The sequence below is a fragment of the Camelus ferus genome, chromosome 31 (assembly GCF_009834535.1).
Source record: "Camelus ferus isolate YT-003-E chromosome 31, BCGSAC_Cfer_1.0, whole genome shotgun sequence".
NCBI classification, from domain to species: Eukaryota; Metazoa; Chordata; class Mammalia; order Artiodactyla; family Camelidae; genus Camelus; species Camelus ferus.
In genome coordinates, this window is record NC_045726.1 from 4488395 (window position 1) to 4512330 (window position 23936).

The 23936-nt window shown below is 51.3% G+C and overlaps 1 protein-coding gene across 1 annotated transcript; it reads right to left on the reverse strand.

Moving 5' to 3' along the window:
• Positions 1–835: 835 nt before the first annotated feature.
• On the reverse strand, positions 836–19175 carry LOC102517281 (histone PARylation factor 1). The gene is given in 9 exon segments (XM_032470807.1): positions 836–1066; positions 2346–2518; positions 5982–6069; positions 8024–8174; positions 12732–12830; positions 13868–14054; positions 15919–16078; positions 19115–19139; positions 19141–19175. Coding segments are annotated over 9 exon segments (1035 nt in total). The 5' UTR covers positions 19161–19175; the 3' UTR covers positions 836–934.
• Between the last annotated feature and the right edge of the window lie 4761 nt (positions 19176–23936).

Genomic DNA, 23936 nt, shown 5'->3' on the forward strand with positions numbered 1-23936 from the left:
CTGCTAGTCTGGCTTTACCTGGCACTTTAGTGAGAAGGGTCCTTTCTTTAGCAAATACATGTACGGTCAGAGGTTTGTTACCGAGGGGGGCGAGTACACGTACCATCCGTGAGCAGCTCACGGCCGCACCAGTGAGACTCGTATTCATGTTAAAAGTCCTGACTGGAAGTGTTTCTTAACCATCTACTCACCTCTTTTATCACGATGAGGACACATCTCAGATCTGTTTTAAGGACGCAGCTGACGGTACGTAACTTTGGAGACTCTTCAACCAGAGTTCTCTGGGCAGGGCAAGTCAGTCTTCTACAAAATGGGGGCAAACAGGGAGACCCGAGGGCTTCTCCACCACGAACCCCAAGAGGTTAACACCGTAACCAGCTCTCTGGCCCAGCCCAGAGCAAGTGTGTAAGGTGAAGGACTTCCTGTCAGGTGCAAGAGGGCTCTGACTGGGGACAACGCAGCTATCCGCAGACTGCACGGAAAGCCAGTCGGGTCGTCTGCGGCGGGAGAGTTCAGTGTGTAAGTTGACGGTATGTTGTGCACATCCTGTATCAGGGTGCTGTGCTGTATCGGCTGCTAAGCACAGACTGAGCCGCAGGAGAGCCGCCTGCAAGGCCACACCCACTGGGGCAGGTTGACAGCTCTTACTAACTCAGGTCTCGGGCGTAGATGCCTCATTGCCCACGTGTTGGCCACGGACTCGGGGCCCCTGGGAGGAGAGGGCCGCCTCCCCCTCCGCAGACATCAGGAGGTGACTGACATCTTGGAGGACCTGACTGGAGCAGCACGTTCAGACGGCTGGCTGCACATGAAGAACTAAGCCAGAAGAGCTTTATAAAAGTGTTTCCATCGATTTATTTTCTGTATTCCTTAAAAACAAAAGTCACATCTAATACTAATGCTTCAAAACACTGTACACCCAAGGCCACTGCGCTCACGCTGCGAGCTGGTCCACGTCCTCTTTACTTCTGTGTGCCAGGTGGTCTTCGATAATTTCTGCAAAGAGATTCCTCTTCAACAGATTATATGCAAGAGGTAAAAGCTGGCCAGCAACTTTATGAAAATACTGAAAAATAAAAGGAGGAAACATTAAGAAGAAGACTCAGCAGAAAATCCCCTGGAGAAGCACTCATGGAACAGCCCAGACGGGGGCTGGAGTGCCTCCCCCGTCACGGCAGTGAGCTCCCACCAGCCCCGGCCGTCGGCCCCAGGCCCACAGGACTGGCGGCCTGTCTTGAGGAAAATGCAGAAAACCAAGTTAAATTTTTAGCTTCCCAATTCCCTTAAATAAGGTTCATCAACCCATTTTTGCCCCAGATATGCTCAGATGCTTTTCCCTTCTCTGCAGTCAGTCCCTGCAGTTCAGGTTCTGTCTGTGAGCCGACTGTCAGTACGACCTCCACCCCTGCCCACTGTCTCCTGTTACCCTCCGTCCCGAAAGTCACTGCCTAAGGTTTATCAAGGGACCCAGACGACTGCTGTCACAGTCAGTCTCCAAAGAAACCTCAACGTGCCTATGACGTCGCGTCCCGAGCGCTGATGGGCTGTTAGGTTGGCTCACGCTTCCTGGCCGTTAACCGCTGTGGCTGTTTACTGAAAGCGACCCCCTGAGAAGGGCGCAGTCCCCCAGACGGGCCCCTGGGCAGCGGCCTCAGCCTGACCCAGTAACTTCCCAGAAACGCGATGCTCAGGACCCATCGGGAACCCAGTGACACCTGGGGTGTGGGGTGCCCAGCTGTGCTCAGAAAGCCCCCAGGGCCCCTGTTCAGTGTCTCTGGGACCCCCTGCACCTGACGAGACGGGGACGCCATGTGGACCGAGCAGGACGGTGAGAACAATGCCCTCAGGCCCCGGGAGGGTGTGACGGGGCATCCCGCACCCTTGCTGCTCTCTGAGCCCGAGACTGGGGCAGCTGAGTCACCGCTGGTTTAACTCTTAAGTAGGTTTTCCCTCCTTAACGAGCAAATGGACACTGATGAAACGGCACCTCCTGCGTTTTAAACCCTGAGGACAGACTTCAAAGTAGCACTTCCCCTTCACCTAGGACTTCGAGCACAGGAACAACCCCCCTAAACAGTGAAATGGGGCCCAGGACCCGCATGCCCCACAGCACTGAAGGGCACGGCTGTCTACACAGCTGATGAGTAAAGTCAGTAACATAAACCTGGAGGCAAAAACCTCATTCCTTCACCTTGGCCGGAACACAAGATGAATGTCAAATGAAAAAGTTTCGGAACATCTGCTTAGAAGTCATGTCCACAAGTCCGTTTTGAAATTCAAGCTGCATCCACACCCCACCCGTGCTGGACCTGGGGACAGAAGTGGGCAGGGCTGTCGTCACTCACGTGGGAACCATGACAGAAGAGGTCGGTCCCCAGCTCCAGCCCCATCCCGTAGTCGCATTCATCGTTAGCAAACTGCACGAACGTCACCATTTCCTGAACGGGTGCAAACGCCCTGAGTCTCTCGTCATCACTGGGCGCTTCGGCGATGGTCCTGCAGATCCTCCTGAGGCTGGCTGAAAAACACCAAAGACAGGCTTCCTGTCACCACCTTCACAGGACAAAAGCCGGGTTTCTCCTCCTGTGACCGCCCGAGCACAGCTCCACAACGGCAATTTTATTATTTTTCCACTTCAGACTCAAAGGCAAGGAAGTGGCTTAGTTAACCACGGAGGGACCACGTGCTCGCCGAGCGTGACCACCCTGCAGTGGGTCACGCTGCCATCCCACACTGCACAAGCTCGCAGAGATTTCCCCCAGGCTAGTCAGGGGGCTGCAGCGACGGCCCACCCTGGCCCCCTTGACTGTAGCTGCCCTCAAGGACAATGTGCTTCCATCCTTAAACGGTTGAAACCAAAACCAGCATGGTGACAGAACACAGGGAGCCCTTCCCTGGGCTCGTCCATACTAGGTGCTGGGTTTAAAAAATCCAGATCGACAACAGCACAGAAAAAGACGATGTAAGAGACAAGAACTCACCGTGGAATTAACCCTTTACCAGTACGCTCACCAAAGCGGGGCAGGTGGGCCACGGCCGCAGTGTTACTTGAGTCCCAAGCAGAGAGACCCGTAAGCATCAACCTACACGGAGCCAGGCGGCTCAGGGTTTGTGTCTCGGCTTTCAGCCTGTCCGCTACTCCTGGACACCAGCGTGCGCCAGCTCCCGCCTGAACCACCGAACCGGGCCGGGCTTCCTCCCTCCCACCAGACGAGGCTCCCCGTGGTGCAGGACATGGAGCAGGACGCCTGCCACTCAGAGCAGCAGGACACAAGCCACATGGGGCCAGACGTGAGCGGTGACGCCTGGCACCCATGACACCATTTTCAGGCCCAAGGCACAATGCTGTCGCAATACCAACTATACCGTCTGCTGATGACAGCGGTGAAGCTCGCCAGGGCATTAATCTCAGGGCCCGGGCGCCACCCACGTCACTCAGCGCTGATGCCACACAGCTTGCTTGTGTTGGTCCTGGAGTGAGACTGTCCCCTCCCTGCCACAGCAGGTCACCTCTACACTGGACAGGTGCTGCCTGTCACCTCTGTTCCTGACCATAAACAGGACATTTATTGCTTTGAAACCTCTTAAAAGTGATTTTACATAAGCTTCATGAAGTTCACGCTCTTCTCCAGAAAAAAATCCATGCCAGTCACTGCAAGGAGGCTGATCCGGCCAGCTTCCTTCAGAAATCTCGCTCAGGGTGGAGGCGGCTCCCCCCGCGCCCACGGGGACGCAGCCTCAGAACCCCACAGGCTTGGCACCCAGTGAGGACCCGCTTGTCCTCTGTGAGCAGATAACTGAGAGTGTATCACTTTTGCGGGGGGTAATTAGGCTGAATGTATGTATGTATGTATTTATTTATTTATTGACTTATTGACTGACTGACTGACTGATTGACTTTACTTACTTACTTACTTAACTTACTTTTACTTACTTACTCACTCACTCACTTACTTACTTTAATGGAGGCGTTGGGAACCAAACCCTGGACCTCGTGCTTGCTAGGCACGCACTGTACCCCTACCAGTGTATCACTTTCTGATGTCATGTTTTCTGTGTTCACCCGGGCAAGTCACATGTGGACCAGACAAGAAACTCGCCTTGGAGGGTGACCAGGCTACAGACCCAGTAAGGACAGAGATGGAGGCGCTGAGGTCACCCCGGCACGAGGGCAAATTCGTTCCTCTACCTGTGAGCGTCTACAAGAGGTCAGGTAACAGAAGCCCCGCTTGACCAGGGCCTGAGCAGCCTGACATACGACCCTGCAAACACTCTTGTGATGCAGGAGCCTTGTCGTCTCCTCTCCTGGCCACCACCCCAGCTGGCTGGGCACAGAGTCGCCCTGCCGCTGGTGGGCTCCAGTCAGAGCAGGTCCCCGGTCCCCAAGAACAAGACCCGCCGTGGAGGGCCTGGGTAGGACTGAATGCTGCTGTGGCCCCAGCCCCGGGCATCGTCAACCATGACGCCCATAAACAGCACCTCACCGGCCAGGTCAATGCATTAGCGTTACGTGTAAGAGGGACAAACTCAATGGAGACCTGACACGGGCGCACAGCTCCCGCAGACAACACGAGGCGAGAGCGGGACGCCAGGTCCTGCCACCACTGCTCACTCACGGTAATTAAACCACAGGGGGCTCTCATCTCTACAGCGTTAGAAGAAGGAAGTAAATACAAATGAGCTCGGACATAACAGCCAGCACCACACATGGGGGTAACAGGCCGGCTCTAGGGCCCTGGGTGTCTTGTGCACCCGACATCCTGCGGACCATGACCTCAGTAAGGCGCCCCTCTCCATGCTCCCAAACAAGGCAGGGAGCGGAGCTCTTCATGCAGCACAGGAGGTGATGGGGGGATGGGAGCATGGTGGGCAGGCAGACCCCTCCACCGCCGGCTTCTGGGGGGAGACACGGGACACGTCAGCACGGCCGGCAAGTGGAACGCAGGCCACACATGCAACCTGACTCTTTGTAGCATCCGTATTAAGAAATATGAGATTAATTTTACGGTATCTACTTTAACCTAGTATATCCAGAACAGTATCATTTCTACAGTGTAAGAAAAACTAAACAGTGCTGCACATTTTACATTTAAATGGATTAAAATAAGCTGAGTTACAAATTCAGCCAAGCTGCAGCAGCCACACATGGGGTGCTGGTGACCACGTGTGGCCAGGGGCTCCCACGTGGCACGGCCTCCCCAGCGGCAGGTCAGCCACAGCCGGGAGCGCAGCTGGGAGAAGCGGGGGCCGGTGCTGGAGATGCGGGACGGGGGCGCCTGGTTCTTCCTTGAGGAAGTCTGACTGGGTCTGTCTGACTGGGTTTCCCTGACTTCCGTCCCCTGGAACAGGATGGTGAGTAAGAGAACGCCGAGGCGGCTGCTCCAGGTGCGAGAGAGAGGAGGGCAGGGGGGAGCGCCAGGAACCCGCTTACCCCCCTTCTTCAGCACTCCAACCATCAGATTTTGTGCGTGAACAGCCCGTCTTCAAAGAGGGTTTACACTTACACACAGAGCAGCTCAGGGTCTTGGGCTTCCAAAGGCCAAACAAGCTTCTAAAAGGTAGACCACACAGATGAGAGCTTCTCACAAAGGACTTACATGCTGCTGTCATGACCGCATCCAAGCTGACTCTAATGTCAAGGGCTCTCAAACAGTTCAGCCATGTCAGCAAGACGACAGGTTAGAGTTCTCTGAATCTGCGCACCTAACGCCTCTGCTGCCAGGCGAGCAGCGCGCTAAGCACCCGACCCCTGTGAAGGGCGTTCGCCATCAACCGTTCACAGAGAAGGAGACGCGGCTTAGTAAGTTGCAGCAACCTGTCAAGATTACACAGCTGCCAACAGCTTCAGTTCAGGCCTCAGTGACCCTAGAAGCCAAGCTCCTCGCCATCAAGGTGCGGGGACCGTCCCACAGAAGGCCCGTGTGTACCCTGCTCTCAGTACAGGACAGCCCGTATTAACACACTTCGCGAGGGACACCTACCATCCGTTTCGGGGAGCTCTCGGTACCCAACGTCATTCTTGTCCACTGGGACAACCAGGCCTGCCCCGTGAAAGCTCTTTGTCACGACCTAAATAAAAGGGAAAAAAAATGTAGTCGTGGTAAACAGACAAAAACAACACAGGGAAGAAACCCCCCAAAACAAAGCACACACACATCCCTCAAGCCTCGTGTCAGAACACTCAGTGCCCTCGCATTTCAGTCAGTTTGGACCCAGGGCAAAAGCGTAACATTCTTTTCTTTACAACAAGCGAGAAGTCGAGCCCTGGAGGTGAGTGACAGTGAGATCCTGGGCACTTGTTTGCTGGGGGGCGCCCGGGGCAGCACACCCCATCACAGGAGGAGGGAGGGGCAGGGGTTCCACTCCAGGCCCAGGGGTCTCCTGGGCAGAAGCCCCAAGGAGCTGGGCCCGGGAGGAGGCGGCACGGCTGTCAGCAGGGAGACGAGGAACGAACTCCTCTCCATCCAGTGAAACTCAGACCCCCATTTTGACCTGTGAGCTAACTGCCCCGAAGTGAGACAGGTGCTCGTTTTGGTGCCCTTTATGGAGACAAATAACTAACCATAACGAACCAGTGAGCTTCCACGAAGTGGGAATTCTCACAGACAGACCCAGGCGCGACCACAGCCTCTAACCAAGTGACAGAGGGGACAGTTATTCAAACCTAGTTCCCAGACAACCGCTCACCATTTGGGGAAAAACAAACGAAGTCATCGTTATGCTGTATTTTACTCTCAATACCAACATAACTTGCAGTTGGATTTCAGGATTAAATGTAAAACCATGAAACTACTAAAAGAAAAGGCAAACATTTTCATGATTTGGGGCTGGAGAAGGAAAAGGCTTCCAGGTTTGACTACATTAAAGAAGCTCAAGTGAAAACCAAGAACAACATCAGGACAAATTAGCTGATGAAGACGATGCAACATATACACGTAACAATAAAGTCAATGAAAATTAGCACCTTTAAACTATAAAGCGAGTCTTACAGATGACGCAGAAGACTGACACCCAGATCAAAACACAGGAAGAGACCACACTGACCTGACGGGAAAATGGACGTGGGTCAGGCAGTTCACAAGGGACAGACAAATGAGAACTAACGTCCGTTACAATCAAAGAGAAGCTGATGAAAACAGCAACAGGTCATTTTATACACATCAGGGGGAAAGACCAGAGACTGGTCGGAGCAGCACTGGCAAGGACAGGTCACGCTACAACGCGGGTGTTACTGTCGCACACAGAGACTGATCACTAAGTTGTATATACCGGGGGAACTGAAGCTTTTTCGGACTAGACTGACCAGATGGACCAGACGCGGGAGACAGCGGGGAGCGGGAGGAGAGACTGGGCATCCACGCTCCGGGGATAAATGTCCCTCCACCCAGAGGTTTTAAGGATGAACTGCAGAGTCCTCATTTACCCCAGAGCAGAATTCCTCTAGCTCCTCTGCTGACTTGCTCTGACACTCATAAGTGACAAACCCAAAGGATCCAAAACCCAGAAGTACTTGCTGTCTGCAGAGCTCCACTCACACTGCTGGCATTTAGGGGAGAAGCAAAAAGAAACACTGACAGGCTCGATACATCCCTGAGAGAGGACTGCTGGTGCACACTTCCCCGGAGAAACTTCCCGTGTCCCAGGATGCACCGTCTCTCAGGAGCCCCCTGCCCTGAGGGGCCAACTACACAGGCTTTAAGGCATACCTTCACAAACCTACCCCCCTCAAACTCCCTGCACAGGAGCAACAGACCTTAGCCGTTAAACAAATTTAAATAAACATTGCATACAAAGATGCCTTTACTCGTCTGTGAAATGAGTAGCTGGTCAACCCAAATTCAAGCGTGGGTAGCACCAGCCTGAGCTCTGCAGCCCCACGTCCCGTAGCCCAGCCCAGCTGATGACCCACAGGCCCTTGTGGGGCAGGTGCTGGGCAGCCCTGGAGGGGCCCATGTTGGGCAGGGATCGAGAGGAAAAACCCCTATTAACACAGCAGCATGGAGCTGCCGGACCCAGATCGCACCCTCTTATCTCTCTGTCGCATCTTCATGCTCCTCTGTTCCAGGGAGAACCCCAGTTCTCGGGCTGCTTCTGTGAGCTTCTCGTCTATGTTTTTCAGGAGACTAGTCTTCTTTTTATCTGTTACTTCTTTAAGTTTTTTCATCAAAAATAATCTGAAAAAGAAGTAAAAGCCCTCATTAGTATGCAGGCTGCTGTACTAAACACGCAGATCTCGGGAAGGTAGGGGAGCGAAGTTAAAGACAGCAGAGTCCATCTGAGAGCAGGACTGCGGGATGCGTAACAAAGTCCTCTCCAAATCTCTAACGAGAGAAAAGCAGCATTAATCAACGGCTGCCAGTCACAGCAGCCGCAGACGCCGTGCGGGTGTTGTCTCCGCAGCGCCCACAACAGACGTGAGACGATGTTTAAAAAGCTCAGGTTGAGCCAAGCTTACACTGCATCCCTTGTCAGCAAGACACGGCGTGCTGCCTTGGAGTCTGATGTAATGGAGGAAAAGACACCAAAAAGGGCTTTTTATTTTTCAAGAGCCGAAGGTCATCTATAATAAAGGCTCAGCAGGTTTTCCTAAATGCTACCTTCAACTCTGTGTTAAGGGGGGGAGGGTACAGCTCAAGTGGCAGAGCACGTGCCCTGCACGTGTGAGTTCTGGGTTCAAGCCCGGTACCTCCTCTAAGGATAAATTATTTCCCCCTACCAAAATAAATAAGTAAATGTTTGAAGGTACTAAAAAAAATTTTCAATCTGTGTTAAGTTTTAAAAATACAAAAGGAAAGCAAAACTAATTTGTAAGCTGATACAAAAGCACAATCCAAAATAAATTTTAAATGTGTACAATCTGTCAATGCCCATTACAGAAGTAACTTTACGCTAAGACTCGGGCCAGCAGAGCAAGGAAAACGAAGAGCCGGCAGCAGCGCCCGCTGGTCACTCCCGTGGCCACTACCGGGCCACCCCGCCCCCGACGCGGGCAGACTGCTGCTCTGACGCCCGCCTCACAGGTCAAGGACGGAGGCAGAGGACCGCCAGCCACCCTGGGCTGAGAACTAGCGTGAGCAACTGAAGTGCCCCCAAGCCACGACCACCAGGATCCCTGCCTTCTGACCCCAGCACAGCCACAGTCACACTGAACCGCCCCTTCGGGGACCCCAGCGCTCCGAGCTGCTGTCCTCACTTGGAGCACATCCTGGTCCCGCATCCACAGCGCCCTTCCTCCCGCTCCTCCCCATCAGGCCCTGATTGAACCCCCTTCTCCAGGGAGACCACCACCTGCATGGCAGGCACTGGAGGCAGGGCTGCCCCCATCACGTGACACGACTGCTTCCTGTTCACGAGGCGTCTGTCTCAGCGCCATGCTCTGGGGGGCTTCAAGCTGCCGCGCACACAGGGGCAACCAGACACGCGCGCTGTGACGTCACTCCTGACGGGAGACGCCGCGGGGCCCCAGCAGGGGGCACACCATGCGCTGGCTGACGCAGATTCCCGAAGACTGACGCTTTGTCACATCAGGTTTACTCCATCTTGTCACAGTGTGAAACAGTCACAATCTCGTAAGAAAAGTCTTCAGGAAATGAGAAGGTGATAGGCTCACAATGGTGGTGACAACTTTCCCCAATTCCAGTTTTTGCTTTTGAAATCTTAAATTTTACCACTGGCCACACAGTCCGTTATTTCCATGGGTTTATTTGCGAAAACATCTGCCCAATACTCAGGTTAGAATAATCAGTGTCGGCCAGTCACTCTCTCCAGCGAAGCCGAGAAAAGCTGCGCCCACAGCCCAGCCCCACAGACCCCGTTCCTTGAGACAGACCAAAACACCCAAGTACGCAAACATGCCTCTCCCCTGCCTCCCACCCTGTCACACAGGATGTCACCACGCTGTGACGGCAGCAGTGGGGATGCAATACACCGTCACTGCTCCATCCCCAAGGTCCTTAATGACACCCGCCTCCTGTCACTCCTGCAACACCATCCACGGCTAACCCAGGCCACTGCCCTGGTCCCTGTCGAGGTGCTGCCAGGATCTGCCTGCCCCCACCTCTGTGCCGTTGGTGGGAGAACCACATCCCATCATCACCAAGAGTCTGGACTTCACAGGCCTCCTAAGGGGCCGTCAGGCACCCCTGGGGCCACCCCACCGTTTGATCACTGCTGCTTACTTCATGGCTTCTAACCTGAGTGCACATCCGACTCCCCGGTTCCTGGTCAGAAATACTCACTCTGAGACAGTGTCTGAGGAATCACAGCCCGTGACAATAAGCCCGCATGACCCGGCAGGGGGAGGCAGAGCGCGTGGGGGCAGCAGGCGAGGGGAAAGCAGCCCCCTACCCGCGTGTCCCGGCCCAAGGTCACCAGACAGGCTCCACTTACTCGTTTACTAAGTACTAGACGTTCTGCACGGCCTTTGGGCCCTGCACGAAGTAACCGTGCGTTAAATGTTCACTAAGAAGAATGTTTATTCATTAAAATGAATTTTTAAAACTGTAAAATTAAAACGAGAGCAGTACGTTTGGGGCCACACTGACACCTGGAACATGTCCTTTAGGAAATGTTCCTGAGTCCCGGTCCGAACGCGTCGGCGTGGAGCTGCGCACAGCGCCTTGAACAGGAGCCCGAAGCTCCCGGCAGCGTTAACTCAGCAGCATGGCCTGGAGCTGTCAGCAGACCCCCCCAGGGCCCACAACCTTTTAGGTCTGAGAGGTCCAAACTACTGCCACAATTACTCTAAGGAAAACAACAGAATAGAAAGAAAATCATCGCTAGCCTTGCTGTCCAAAGGCAAGTACTTTACAACCTTGAATCATCTAGACCCTCCCTACGTGCATCAGAGGAGGGGAACCCGGAACCATTCCACTGCTCTGTCCTGTGACCTCTTCACAGGACGTGTCACACACTTTCCCAAGTCCACAGACCAACATCCTGGTGTCACACGGTATGGACATTCTATGGGTATTCACCTAATTTTCTCTACTGCTGGATATGTATGCTTTTCCTAATTCTTCATTTTTATAAACTGTAATATACACAGTCATCTGTGCACCCAACCAAAATTCCTTCTGGTAAACAGCTAGAAAGGGAGTTGCCGAGTTAAGTGCAGCACAGGCCGGGCGGTGTTAATTACCTGTCAGGAAACCTTGGATGAAATATTTAAACAACCTTATTCCAGCTGCTCTCCATCCACATTTTACAATTAGCTCTTGTGTCAGAAAGGTTTCTCACAGCCTGACCATCACTGGGTATCTTCGTTCTTTAATTTTTACTCTTCTTTGCTGGCTGTATCTGCATTTCTTTGGCTACTATTAAATCTTACACAAAGAGAACTAGTTTCCCTGAGCACAAAAACAATTTTTTGTAACAAATGGTCTGCCTTAAAAGACCTTACTCGGGCTGATATAGAAATAAATTGTCTGATCAGTTGACTTAAGTCTCAAAAAAATGTACTCTATCCTGTAATTAATACTTGAAAAGCATTGCAACCTTTTTACCTCTATGTTTGAGATAAACTGTCAGAGGTAGAAAACATTCTGTGTGTAATAACATTAGGTATTCAGATTTTCACTTGCTGGTCTGCACCTACATTATAAACTTCCCATCAATGTATTTTTGTTTCCTTTTTCCTTTTCTATGTTCTCCAATAAGCTAAAAAAAACACCAAAACAATCTTGGATTATTTTAGACAACAACTGTTATCTTTCTTTTTAATAAGACCAAGGGCACTAGTGAGACCTCTGCTGTTTCTGCATGTCCAGGTGTGTGTGGACTGAATGCACGGTTTATGGTGCATCCACCACGGAGCAGGTGGGTGAGTGCAGGAGACACACAGTGAGCAGACAAGCAACTAGTTTCCAGTGAAGACGGCACCAAATTTAAATTCAGCACCAAATCTGAAGGGTGTAAAGAACTACATAGTTAAAATCTGCAAGCAGCATTTTATGTAAATCTCAGCGTTATCAGAAGGAAAGAGCCCTTGGGGGCATCTACCGTGCTGGTGCATACCCTGCAGTCCGCTGACTGAGTTCTGTTTACTGCAAATCTGTGCTACCAAGTCACAGGAAACAGAAGTCTTTAAAAAGTAGGGTAATGAGAAAGGCCACACAAAACACGCTCCACCTGCTACATTTAAGGTGATCAAGGTGCCTTCTTCACTTTATTAGAGTCAGCTGCACAGCCGTGCCAGCGTCTTGGGACCGAGTCTGAGGCCGCACACTCCCCGCCTGTTGGCGCCCACATGCAGCCCGCATCACCCGCATCACCCACACGAGCGTCCCCGCAGGCCCCACGCGGGACAGCTTCCTTCGGGCAGCGTGGGGCCCTGAAGTCAGGGAGGCGGAGGAGAACCCACTGGGCCGTGCTCCTGTCCCCACTGGGCTGCTCTGGCCCCGGCCGGGCGGGGCCGCAGGCACAAGGCCACCTCCCACTCAGACATGATGGGGTGGGGACACGCCTCGCAGGGACAAGCAAAAATCTTGTCATTTTGCCAGAGAACAAATGAGGCCAAGATTAAGTAATATTTCATTAAATAATCAGTTATATAAGAGGTGTACTGTTTTGTGAGAAGTTTAACGTGGACAAATGTCTGCAAAAGCCATGGAAGTGAACTCAAGAAACCTAAAACAACTTTGCGCCAGTTCCCCTCAGTGAGGGGCTGACTGACACAGCACAGAAACTGTGAACAAATATAGGGGAGGGACTGAAATAAAGCATTTTCTTACTTGACTGCAGCAAACACATTATCTCCATTTTGAACAATTGTACAGTTTTTCTTTGCTTCATTTGTACCAACAAATACAGGAAGTTCATCAGGAGAATCCCTGTTGAGCAAAAGATATTACAAATTCAGCTGCCCATAATGTACACCATCAGAAAAGTAGAATTTTAGATCTACATTTTATACCCGCATGTTTTTAAAAACTGCCAATGAATTTCCCAAGTTTAAGCTCTAAGTTTCTTAGAAATATCTATGACAAATTGTATTTATGTAACAGAACCTAAAGACGCTTAGGACCTCGTTACTTTTATAGCCACATACAAAGAAGGGGGAATAAAGCCTTTCAAGTCCCACAAAGTCAAATAAAGTCAAAGAAGGAGGGGAAGATACACTCGATCATCTCTGTCCCAGTCCTGGAGTCGGGGGTGGGGAAGAAGGTGGGAAACAGAAAGAAACAGGACAGAGAGGACTATGAAACACTGCAGGTGGAAGGATCCGATTCACACATACAACCACGTCCTTTCATTTTACAACGGAGGAAACCAGCAAAGAGACCAGGTGACCCAGCCAAGGGCCTGGGAAGTTACAGGTGGAGCCCAGCCCCAGGTCTGAGCACGCCCTGTCCTCTGCACCTCGGCTCTAACGACCGCACCTCTGCAAAGTGGACAGCTGTCTCCCTGCCCCCACCTCGCACGTTACCCACTTACTCCTCCTAAGTCTCCCATTAGGTGCGTGTGACGCTGATCCTCGTTTCCACAGGAGGAAACTGCGTCACGGAGAGTCAGAGGCACCAAGGACTGGCACAGGGTCACCCGGGTAACAATCAGCAGCCCCAGTCTGACCCCAGAGCACGTTCTTAATGCTACGGCCCTGGGGAGCACACGGCCAGCTTATATCACAGCAGCTGCCCTGACTTACCCTTCTTCCCTAAAAGAGCTCTTCTGAACCCCAAAGGAAAAAGGTTTATAACCACAGAGGAAAAGCTGGCGAGGTTAACCTTAACAAGGGCACCCAGCCCAGGGGAGGCAGGCAGGTCGGGGAGCCCAGCAGGAACTGCAGATCGCCCACCAGCAGGGGCGAGCCCGCCCTGTGCAGTTCAGGGGCAGCAGCGTGCTCAGAGGAGGAGAAGACACCCTTTACCTGAAATAGCCCATGTGGAACTGGGTGTTACCATCTCCAACAATAATGGTCTGGAGCTCGGGAGGGTCGTAGTAGAACCTCCAGTGGAGGTTGCAGTTCAGGCGTGCCGGCTTCCTCACTTTATGTTTTCCCGCCAGGATATCATAAGGGCCCACTAACCGAAGCCCGAGGCTGGCAGACAGTGAATCTGTAAATTAAATACGCTTATTTAGACAGTAACTTTCTGGGGGCAAAAAGGAAATAATGCCTTTCACTTGGAAAAAACATCTCAGCAACTGTCTGAAAACAGAGCTTCCCCAGTACAAGACCTCCAGTTACCTGTGAAGCCGTGAGCTGGGGAGACTCAGGGGTAATGAACGCAGTGCAGGGAAGCCGGGCCGCACGTTTGGGGTCTCCTCTCACCTGCACCCCTGGTTACACCCCACACAGCTATTTACTTTGGCCAAAACAAGGCTGTTCTGTGTCCCTACGGGCATCTCAGAGCTGCCCACTCCCCGCGCCTCACTACTATGTTGTCGTTGGCCTCGAACTTCTGTAGCACACCCAGATCAAGGGAGAGTCAAGACAGACGGCAAATGAAGGTCAATAATTTAATTAAAAACGTATTTAATGAGACTGTTTCCTTCACCTTCCCTCCCCCTCGGCTAATCCTCACTCTGGATTCTTGCCTCCCTGACTGTCCGCCCGGCGAACCCCAATCCCGGATGCATCTGCATTCTGTCCTTCACAGATCACAAGCGTTAGGTAAACCCAGAGTCAAGTCTGCTCAAATGGACACTGTCACCACATCAGACAGGCCCTCGCTGCTTCTCTAAAAGGGATGAAGACACTGCAGGCAGGTTCTGGAGATGCAAGAAGGTGGGGATGGAGGGGGAGGAAAATTTCTGGAAGAGGCAACAATGTGAAAAAAGGCCCAGAGACGGTTTATTTGGAGGGAAAAGCAGTTCCACTCAGTTGGAGCTCAGGCTGGCACAGCTAAGTTTTAAAGTAACAAAACACCTCAAACGGCCCATCTCATTAGCCAGAAATAGCCAGGTTCTAGTCTGGTACACAGTAATCACATCCCTCCTCCACCGACGGATACAAACGCACAGCTATTTGAAAGAGAGGCCACACCGCTTTGCAGGCTTTTTGGTTCTCCAACCTGCCCGCACTTAAATCTTGAGTGTTTCCCACGCTAGTAAACGTGTCTTTAACAGCACGGGAAACACAGTGGCGTTTCATCATAGATACGTCTGTTATACTGCTGACAGGCATTTACTGTTTCTTATTCTTTTCTATTCCAAACAGTGCTGTGGGGAACACCTTCGCTGATACACGATGGACACAGCCATGCGTGTTGCTGCACACAGTCCAAGTGTCTGGACGTACCGCCGGAACCCAGCCATCTCCCAACGCGCGTTTCCATCCACAGTGCGTGGGGCTGCTTCACCTCCAACCTCACGTTCAGACGGTGAAACAGTACAAGGGGGTATGGACGAAAAGTAACTCTGTTACCACATCATCAGCTCTTTCTGCATCTTTCAGAGACAGTGCAGGCTCGCAGGAAGCATGGGGCGGTGGGTGCATCCCTGACTGACAGATACCAATGGAAGCGTATGCTATGTGATCTCCCCTTTTTCACTTAAACTACGTCAGGCACAGTACTTTATCGCTGCCTAGAAATCTGCCTCATTCTTTTAAAACTACAAACATCCACTGAATAGATGTGTCACCGATGAGCATTTAAGCCATTTTCTATTTTTTGTTTCCATTTCGTTGAACATGGTTTTCGGTTCCCCTGGGGGCAGCACGGCTGAGTCAGTCATGCTGAAACCCCTGCAACATGTCCAAGCGGGTGCTTGTTTTCCTCCAACACTCATGAAAGCAAGCTGTGAATTCACCTCTGCTAGCATGACAGGTGATGGTGACATTATTACAGCACAACTTTCTAATTCTCTCACTGGAAACATCTTTGGGAAAGTTCCTTTTCCATGAACTTTTTAGACCCTTGGTCTGGTTTCCTACTCTTTCCCCGACAGAAACAGGCGAAGGATTCTGGAGCAACTCACCAGCGGGCTTCTCAGGATCCAGACCTTCACAGAACCTCCAGAAGTGATAGAAGTCTTCAGGCAGAGGAAGCCTGTAGTGGCGTTCCACTTCTTCTCGCAGGTCACTGGGGACGTCAGCTGCACAGGATTTGCTCCTCTTCACGGCAGCTGCTTTTTCACACTGAAAATCGGCAGATGAAGCTTTGTTTCTCCAGGAGTTAATTTCAGTAACTGCTTAATAGCACTGCTCAGTTTTGTTCACCCAACTCTACGAGATACATGTGTTTTCTTTAAAACTCAACTTAAATGGTATTTCTGAGTAAAATCTGGGGATTCTTTGGGGCAAGGAAAAAAGGAAAGAAGAGTTTATAAAATACAGGTGTCAAGAGGGACACACGCAGGCACCTCGCATCTGTGTGGCCCGCTGTTACCTACAGCAGTACCTATTAAACTTCCTAAACTCTTAAAAAAAAAAAAGAGGGACACACTCAGCAAGTCTTTAAACATATTTCCTTAAGACAATGGAAACACAGAAAACAAAAAACCAAAAAATATAAAAGAAAAGGTAAAGCGCAGGGGAAGAGCGGGCTTTGCCTCGTTCTGGTGAACAGGAAGCCAGCAGGCCCTTCGTTTAAACAGCACCAGTTCACAACAGAAGCAGAACCGCCAGAAACAACTAGACACAAGAGGACTCAACTAGTTAAGACAATTATTTCACAAAAGGCCGTTTAATGCCAGAACCAGCTACAGAAGTCACCTCTAGCATCTCTGCCATGCAGGTTCACTCCACAAGGACGCCAGGCTTCATGAGGCCTGTCACATCCCTGGTAAATTTTCATAAAGACAGAGTGCTCAGCTAGGTTACTCATCTCCAGCCCTGCAAGAGGCAGTGCGCTGTTCTCAATAGGAACCTAGACTCTTTCTCTCCAGATTCTTCGCTTCCCATCCGAGTCAGTGCTTCTCAGCTGGGAGCCATTCTGCTCCCCCCGGGTAATATCCGGAGAGCTTATAAATCGGGGGGGGGGGGGGGCTGCTCCTGGCATTGAGGGTGGGGACCAGCAGCGCTGCTAAACATCCCACAGTGCACAGTAGAGGCCCCTACAAACACTTACCCGGCCCAAGTGGCCACAGGGCTAAGGCTGAGAAATCTAACCCGATGTTTCATATTTACATTCCTCCCACAGGCTCAAGTTTATTGATGTTATTTTAGGTATAGTTCACAGTCTGCAAAACGTACTTATTAACTGGATGACAGATACAAGAATGTTCTTGACAGCATTTTTTAGAAAACAGAACAGATGAAAATCCCCATGGACAGCAGAACGAACGGTTACAAGGCTTTGAGAGTGGAGTTACGCTTGGTGAAAAGGAAGGACAGCCACACACAATATGGATCAACCTTAACAACGTGACATGGAGTGAGGGGAAAGCCCCTGAAGGTTATATGCAGCATAACAGCCTTTTAATGAAGTTCAGAAACAACAAGTACTGTTCAGGCATAAACTCACAGGTGATAAGCAGTAAAAATAAGACAAGGGGAAGCATACAACTGAGGGCGGCAGCCACGCTGGGGGCACAGAAGACTGCAGGCAGAGAGCGGTGAGGAGCGTGGAGGTGCAGGGCTACCGTCAGCCTCCCCATTCTCGGGCTGTGCAACGGGTTCACAGGTTTTGTCCTATTGTTAAATAAACGAGGTAGAAGAGGGCTGTGACCTACAGTGACAGTTTATCACTCCAAGGATTATAACATGTCTGTCTGAAGTCATAACAAAATATGACTGTTGAAATATGGAGCCAAAAAATGGATGGTGATAACAGCAAACAGTAATAAAGTAAAAACAGTAAGTAATAAACACTGCTATGCACTTACTACGGCACCAGGCCACTGCCCTAAAGTCCTTCTAAGGACTAACTCACCTAATCCTCAGGACTACCCCAGGAGCGCGATACTATTAACCACATTCCGCAGACCTCAGGAAACTCAAATTTAGTAACTTCCCCTAGGTCCCCAACTGGAAAGTGGAAGGATGGGGATCTAAACCCAGGTGGGCTGCCTCTCCAACTACTGACAGAACAGTGGGAACATAACGAAGTCCTGACCCATCCTCCCCTTGTTTTTGTAACTGTCTTTGGTTAGACTTCCAAAGACTGGCTCAAACTTAAGATGTCAGAAAGAAAAGGCTACGTCTACCTTGCGGAAAGGAAGTTTCGCGTGATGGTTAGGGTTAATTAATGGCTTCATTCCTGACTCTTCCCATCTCCAGCAGTGTCACCTTGGGCAAGCTGCTTAACCTGTTACTTGTTTTCTCATTGACCAAAAAAAAAAAGCATACCTGTATCACAGGGTTGTTACAAGGGATAAATTATTTGTAAAAGTACACAGGCCAGGCGTACTTAATACACAACTGCTGACCATTACTGTTAGTAAAGCCTCTGTAGACTTATCTTCATTTTTCCTGTTTTATTTCTGAAACTAATACTCCGTTAAAGCAGCTCTCAGCCCCTTCAAAGGGAGATAGGATTTTTTTCAGCTGTGCATCTCCAAATCCCAGTAACGAGAGTTCAGGACGGCTGCGCCCTTCAGAGGCTGCCCGGTCCTTTCAGCCTTGTGTTCCCAGGAAGCGTGGCCCGGGGTGGAGAGCGCCCAAAACCACGGCGCTGGGCAGCGGGTGAAGCCCCCCTGCGCCGTCTCAACCTTCCCAGGTGACAACGTGCCCAGAGGGATTTTTGGAAAACTTTGCTCCTCTCCCGCCCGGGTCTGCCGCAGCGGTCACACGACGTGTGAAAAGGCAGCAAAGCCCGAGAAGACGCCCCCCACGCCCCCTCCCCGCGCCCCCGCAGCCGGGCCGAGCTCGGCGCTGCGCCCAATACCCTCCGCTGCCTCCCCCCGCCTCCGGGGGCGGCTCGGGCCGCAGGAGCCCGGGAGGCCCCACCTCAGCGCCCCGGGGCTCGCCACGCCCTCCTTCCCACTCGCAGCGGCGCCAGCGGCGCCAGGGGCCGCCGGACAGAGGTGGGAGAGGTGGGAGGAGAGGAGGAGCCAGGCTGTGTCAAGCCAGCCCCGGAGGGAGCCGCCGGCCGCGCGAGCCCGCCCCGAGAGGACGCAGAGGCGCGAGGCGCCGCTCTCCGCTCCGACCCCGGCGCGCAGCGGGCCCTCCAGGCCGGGGACGAACGCCCCGCGCCGCCCTCAAACCCGCGGCCGCCCGCCCTCCGCGCGGTACCTGCGGCCCCTCCCCGCCGGGCCTGCTTCCCGCCGCCGCCCACCATCCTGCCTCCGCGGCCGGCGGAAGCCCGTCCGGCCGAGAGCCCGCGCGCCGCCGACTGCTTCCGGCTCAACGGCCACCAACCACCACACCACGCCGCCGGGCGCCTTGAAGGAGGGGAGGCCCCGCCCCCAGGCCCGAGCGCGCAGACGAAGCCCCGCCCCTACGCCGGCCCGGCAGGAGCGCCCTCCGCTCGCGCGTGCGCGTTCCGCGGCTTGACCCGCCCGAGTTCCTCTGGCAGCGCGCCGACCCCCGCGGGACTCGGACCCCTGCGAGGGTCGCCTTCCTCCCCAGGCCCGCCCTGGGGCAAGGCTCGGGTGCTCTTTCGTCTGCATTCTTTTAAAAAGTCCTCTTTCTGTCCTCCCCTACTGTGTTTTCCTTGCCCAGCATCGAGTCATCTTCATTGGTTTGAAATTACACAATTTCTGACCACTCTTGATTTACTCTATTGAGTCAGTATTAAATAAGACACTCCTGAGATTTGTATCTTTGAAAGATACTATTTTTCGTCAATAAAAGTTTGTCAGTAAGACAAGCCAAAGTTTCTCTAGTATTAAGCTACAATATGTCCATGGATTTGTCTAAAATTGTTGACCTTGCTGAGGGAAAAGATTGTATTTGTTTGGATTATTTTTGTTTTTTGTTAAATTTGGGGTAACACAATGATCACCAACATACGTCAGATATTTTTGTTGGTGCTGGTGGACTTCTGCAGAAAAATTCTCCGTATGAAACGAAGGGAAGTAATGGGCGATTTGACAGGACCTATGATTTTCCCTTAAATAATTATTGTATTTTAAAATGTATGTTTTTGTAGAAAAGAAGATACACAGACGTGATTCTGTAGTATTCTGAATGAATGAAGAATGAGAGTTCACACAGGGGCCACCAGAACTATATAGTGACAAGTAAAATCAGTGGAGGTTCTCAGACCCAGGAAAATGCTAAAATTGAAAAGGGTTCTAATCAACACAGAATGAGAAAACACACCCCGCAGCAACAGTAGCTATGAAACGGATACCCCTTAGAGCCAGAAGTCCCTAGGTTTACTATTTAGAAGGTTGACTGTTAGTGAAACCTGGATTAATAAAAGACAATGAAAGTGGAATTAGGAATTTCTGTGTATTCTTTAAGAGGGTCATTGATTCTAGTAGTTAGTTACCTTTAAACTCCTGATTGAGGAGAAATTTTTAAAAGGAGTATTTATTTCCCATCTTTTGCATGCTTTCAAGACAACAGATGTCACACCTGGCTTCTTGAGTAAACACTCCTTCTGCACTGGTTATGAGAGCTGCTGCCAATAAAAGACAGGAAGCACACAGAATTCCAGGCCCAGGGATGCAGCCAGACTCCTACACAGGGCACACCTATGAGGCTCTGAATGTGGGCACCATTGTCCCCAGCAGTCCAGAAGGAGTCCCTGACAAGGCACCACCCATCCCGGAGGGGAGCACCAGCTTTGAGAAGGTCCAGAGCCCCTAGGGCATTCAGATTCCCAGCCTGTGCAGCAAAAAAGACTTCTTATAAGGACTGTCGACCTAATTAGGGAAATCCAGGTGGCTGAGTTAAGTCCAGAGGGTGTGGAGAGGTGGAAAGTATCCATTTTTGTCTCAGTTGCCAGACTGAAAGTCAGTGGCATCTTCAGAGCTGGTCCCAGTTGGTCGCTACACCCATGGACTGCATGCGAGCTGTTGTTCACCTTTGACATTGCGTGCTGACCCTATCAATGACCATTGGACCCTGACATACCACCTGACCAAACAATGACCAGGCTATGTCTGGTCTGTCCAACTATGCTTAATCCAGATCCGTAGCCCTAGGACCATGTAACCTTCAGTTAGCACTAGCTGGATAATCCAAATGCATCTTAAAAGGGCTTCACAGATTCCCAAACCTTCATATTTACACTGGATGAAAAGTCCAGTGGATGCACCAATCCACTTTTTCCCTACTACAGTGTCTTGGAATCTAGCTCCAAGCACAGTGGCACATAAATATTCATTGGCCGGCCGATCTCCATTAGTGGCTAGCCATCGCCATCATTAAACAGTTCCTCACCCTTCCTTCTATCCACTTAGTCGTTTACTCGCTTAAAACGTTTATTAAGTGCCGATTATGCACCAGGACTCCGTTAGGCTCTGGAGAAACCAAGGCGATGCAGTTGCTGCGTCGAGAGAGCTCATAGGCTGCCAAGGAGTCCTGTAGGCGTGGGGAGTCTGTGTTTCACACTCACATAAAGGAGGTAGAGAATCGTGCGGGCTTTATCCCATGCCCGTCTACCAGACCCCCTGCTCTGGATCAGCCTCCTTGAAAGAACTGCTCTCACCATTTTATTCTTAGGATTTCACAGCGTCCGTCAGACCTGAAATTCTGAGCAGGTAGTGTCATTACCAGGAAATAGCAAATGATACAGCAGCAAAGAGCAGTGTGGGAGGAGCAGGCTCAGCTGGTAGGAGTTCACCAGGGGCCGTTACAGGGAGCGTCAAAAGCCGTAGGTCGCCAAGACCAAGAAGGGAAAACAGCCAAGGACACGGGGGATGGGAACGTGGGGAGCACTTACTCCAAGGATGCAACCAAATTCTGCTGAGTCATATCCGTCTTGTAGGAGGTCATTCCCTTTACCCTCCAATTTTATTTTTAAATCTGAGTGTAAAGCTGTAACATACACTGATTTTAGAAAATCTGAATAGTATGGAAAAAACAAAGAGAGAAATTATCTTAGCCCACCACCTAGAAGCCTTAAGGAGAAAAAATATCAGGGAAAAGCTGTGTCTGTCACACACATGCTACGTCCTAGAAGCGGCCTCGGCTGCATTTAGTACAGTCGGCCCTGTTCTACTTGTTTCCTTTTTTCCACTGAGATAATACTGCTCTTAAAATTTTATATAACTTGCTCTAAAAAAATAAAGCTTTATAACAAACATTGTTTAACACTTTACAAATATTTCAATGGCTACACAAACATGCCACTGGACAAATGTTTACAAATATAATGATCTGTCCTCTTACTAGTAAGTTTCCACTATTTTTTTTCCGATTTTTTTTTGTTGTTGCTATAAATAACTCTACGGTCAACATCTTATATTTTGGAATACCATCGTAGCGTGGATTCTCAGAAGGGTGGCTGAATCCCAAGAGGAAAAACTGAGTGTCTTATGCATAACACATCATTTAACACATATTACCAAATTGCTATCTAAATAGAGCAGTTTGAAACTGGAACAAAAAATAAGTGTTATCAGTTAGAAGCAATACATGGGAGTACGCTCTTTTCAAAACAGCACTGGGCGTTCTCAGTAAAGATAATCTTTGCTAATCGCTTTGTACTTCTTTTGAAGTTAAACAGGAGAGATCGTAGCTATTCACCGACAGCTTGTGCATGAATTTGAGCTTAGGAAAGAGGCAGTGATCCAGCCAGGGACCTCATTCCTCTGCCCACCCTGCACCCCAGGTGTCTGGTGACCGCCTGCTGCTGCCGGACTGTGAGCAGGAGAGACGCCTGTCACGTCCCGGCCAGGTTTCCTCAAGAAGCGTGTGTGCCCTGCCCACTCTCTCTTGCCCTGCTGGCTGGCTGAAGAGGGCTCTGAGGCTCCAGAGGATGGCCCCGGACCTCAGTCACCACGGGGAGGAAGCCACTGACCGTTAGGGACAGCTGAATGGACTGGGCTGCTTCATGGCAGGAAATAAACATTTATGACACTAGCCCATTGAAATGCTGTCATTCGTTTGTTACGGTGGCTGGCACCACCCTCCCCAGTATGGCACTCCACACAAAAGATGATCACACGCAGAAGGCGCCAAGCCCTCCTGGTCCTTCTTGTTAACTGCAGAAGCCACGTATGTGTCACCACGAACATTCGCAATGTATCACCTAAAAGTCAGGAATGGAAGTGATGTGTGACACACTCACACTTTCAACCATCCACCTATCCCCGCGGCCAATCATTTAACAAATACTGGGGGTGACTTATGCGTGAGACACGGAGAATTGGTTTCTGTGACTTCCTGAGCATATCCAGATGACCCCCCAGATGACCCAGGCCCTGGGTGCCACCCTACCTGGAGTCGGCGGCCTCCACTCCCTGCGGGAGCAGCTACATCAGGAAGGAGGTGAGATTCGAGGTTATACAGTTTGCGCACTTTTGTGCACATTCTGTCAGGGAGGGAGAGAGGACAGTTTTGGGGAGGAGGGTCCACAGGCAGGAGGGAACCAGTAACGTACTGGTTACTGGGGAGGGGGGGGTCCTCGGAGATCTGGGACGAGAGAGAAGAGAAAGCATCCCGGGAAGTTAGCCCAGATGGACGACGTGGAAAACCTGCTGAGAGGTGGTCACCGCAGGTGCCTGATGGTGAGCGGCCCCTCTGGTGGGACTCAGCAGGCAAGACCACCGCCCTCTCTGGTCCTCGACGAGAGCGGCGTTCAGGAGGCCAAGTTCAGAACAGTGTTTTCTTCCTGTTATGACTTTCTGGTTCTGAGTTTTATCTTGGATACATCGAGGCCCACTGTCTTACTTTGGGCTGCCAAAACAAAATTTTGCCTTTGCTCCAAAATGCGTGTCCTTCTCAAATATCATCAGCTCAGCCAAGTCCAAAGTCCTGTCTAGACACCATCTCAACCAGATGCGGGTGAGACTCCAGTTCGTCTCCGGCCATGAACCTGTGCTTCCAAAACCCAGCGGTGAGGCAGGAATGGGACAGACAGCCCCACCCCAAACAGAGGGATGGAGGGAGGAGAGAAGGGGGCCCCAGCCTATCCAGCACCCAGCAGGACACACTCGCC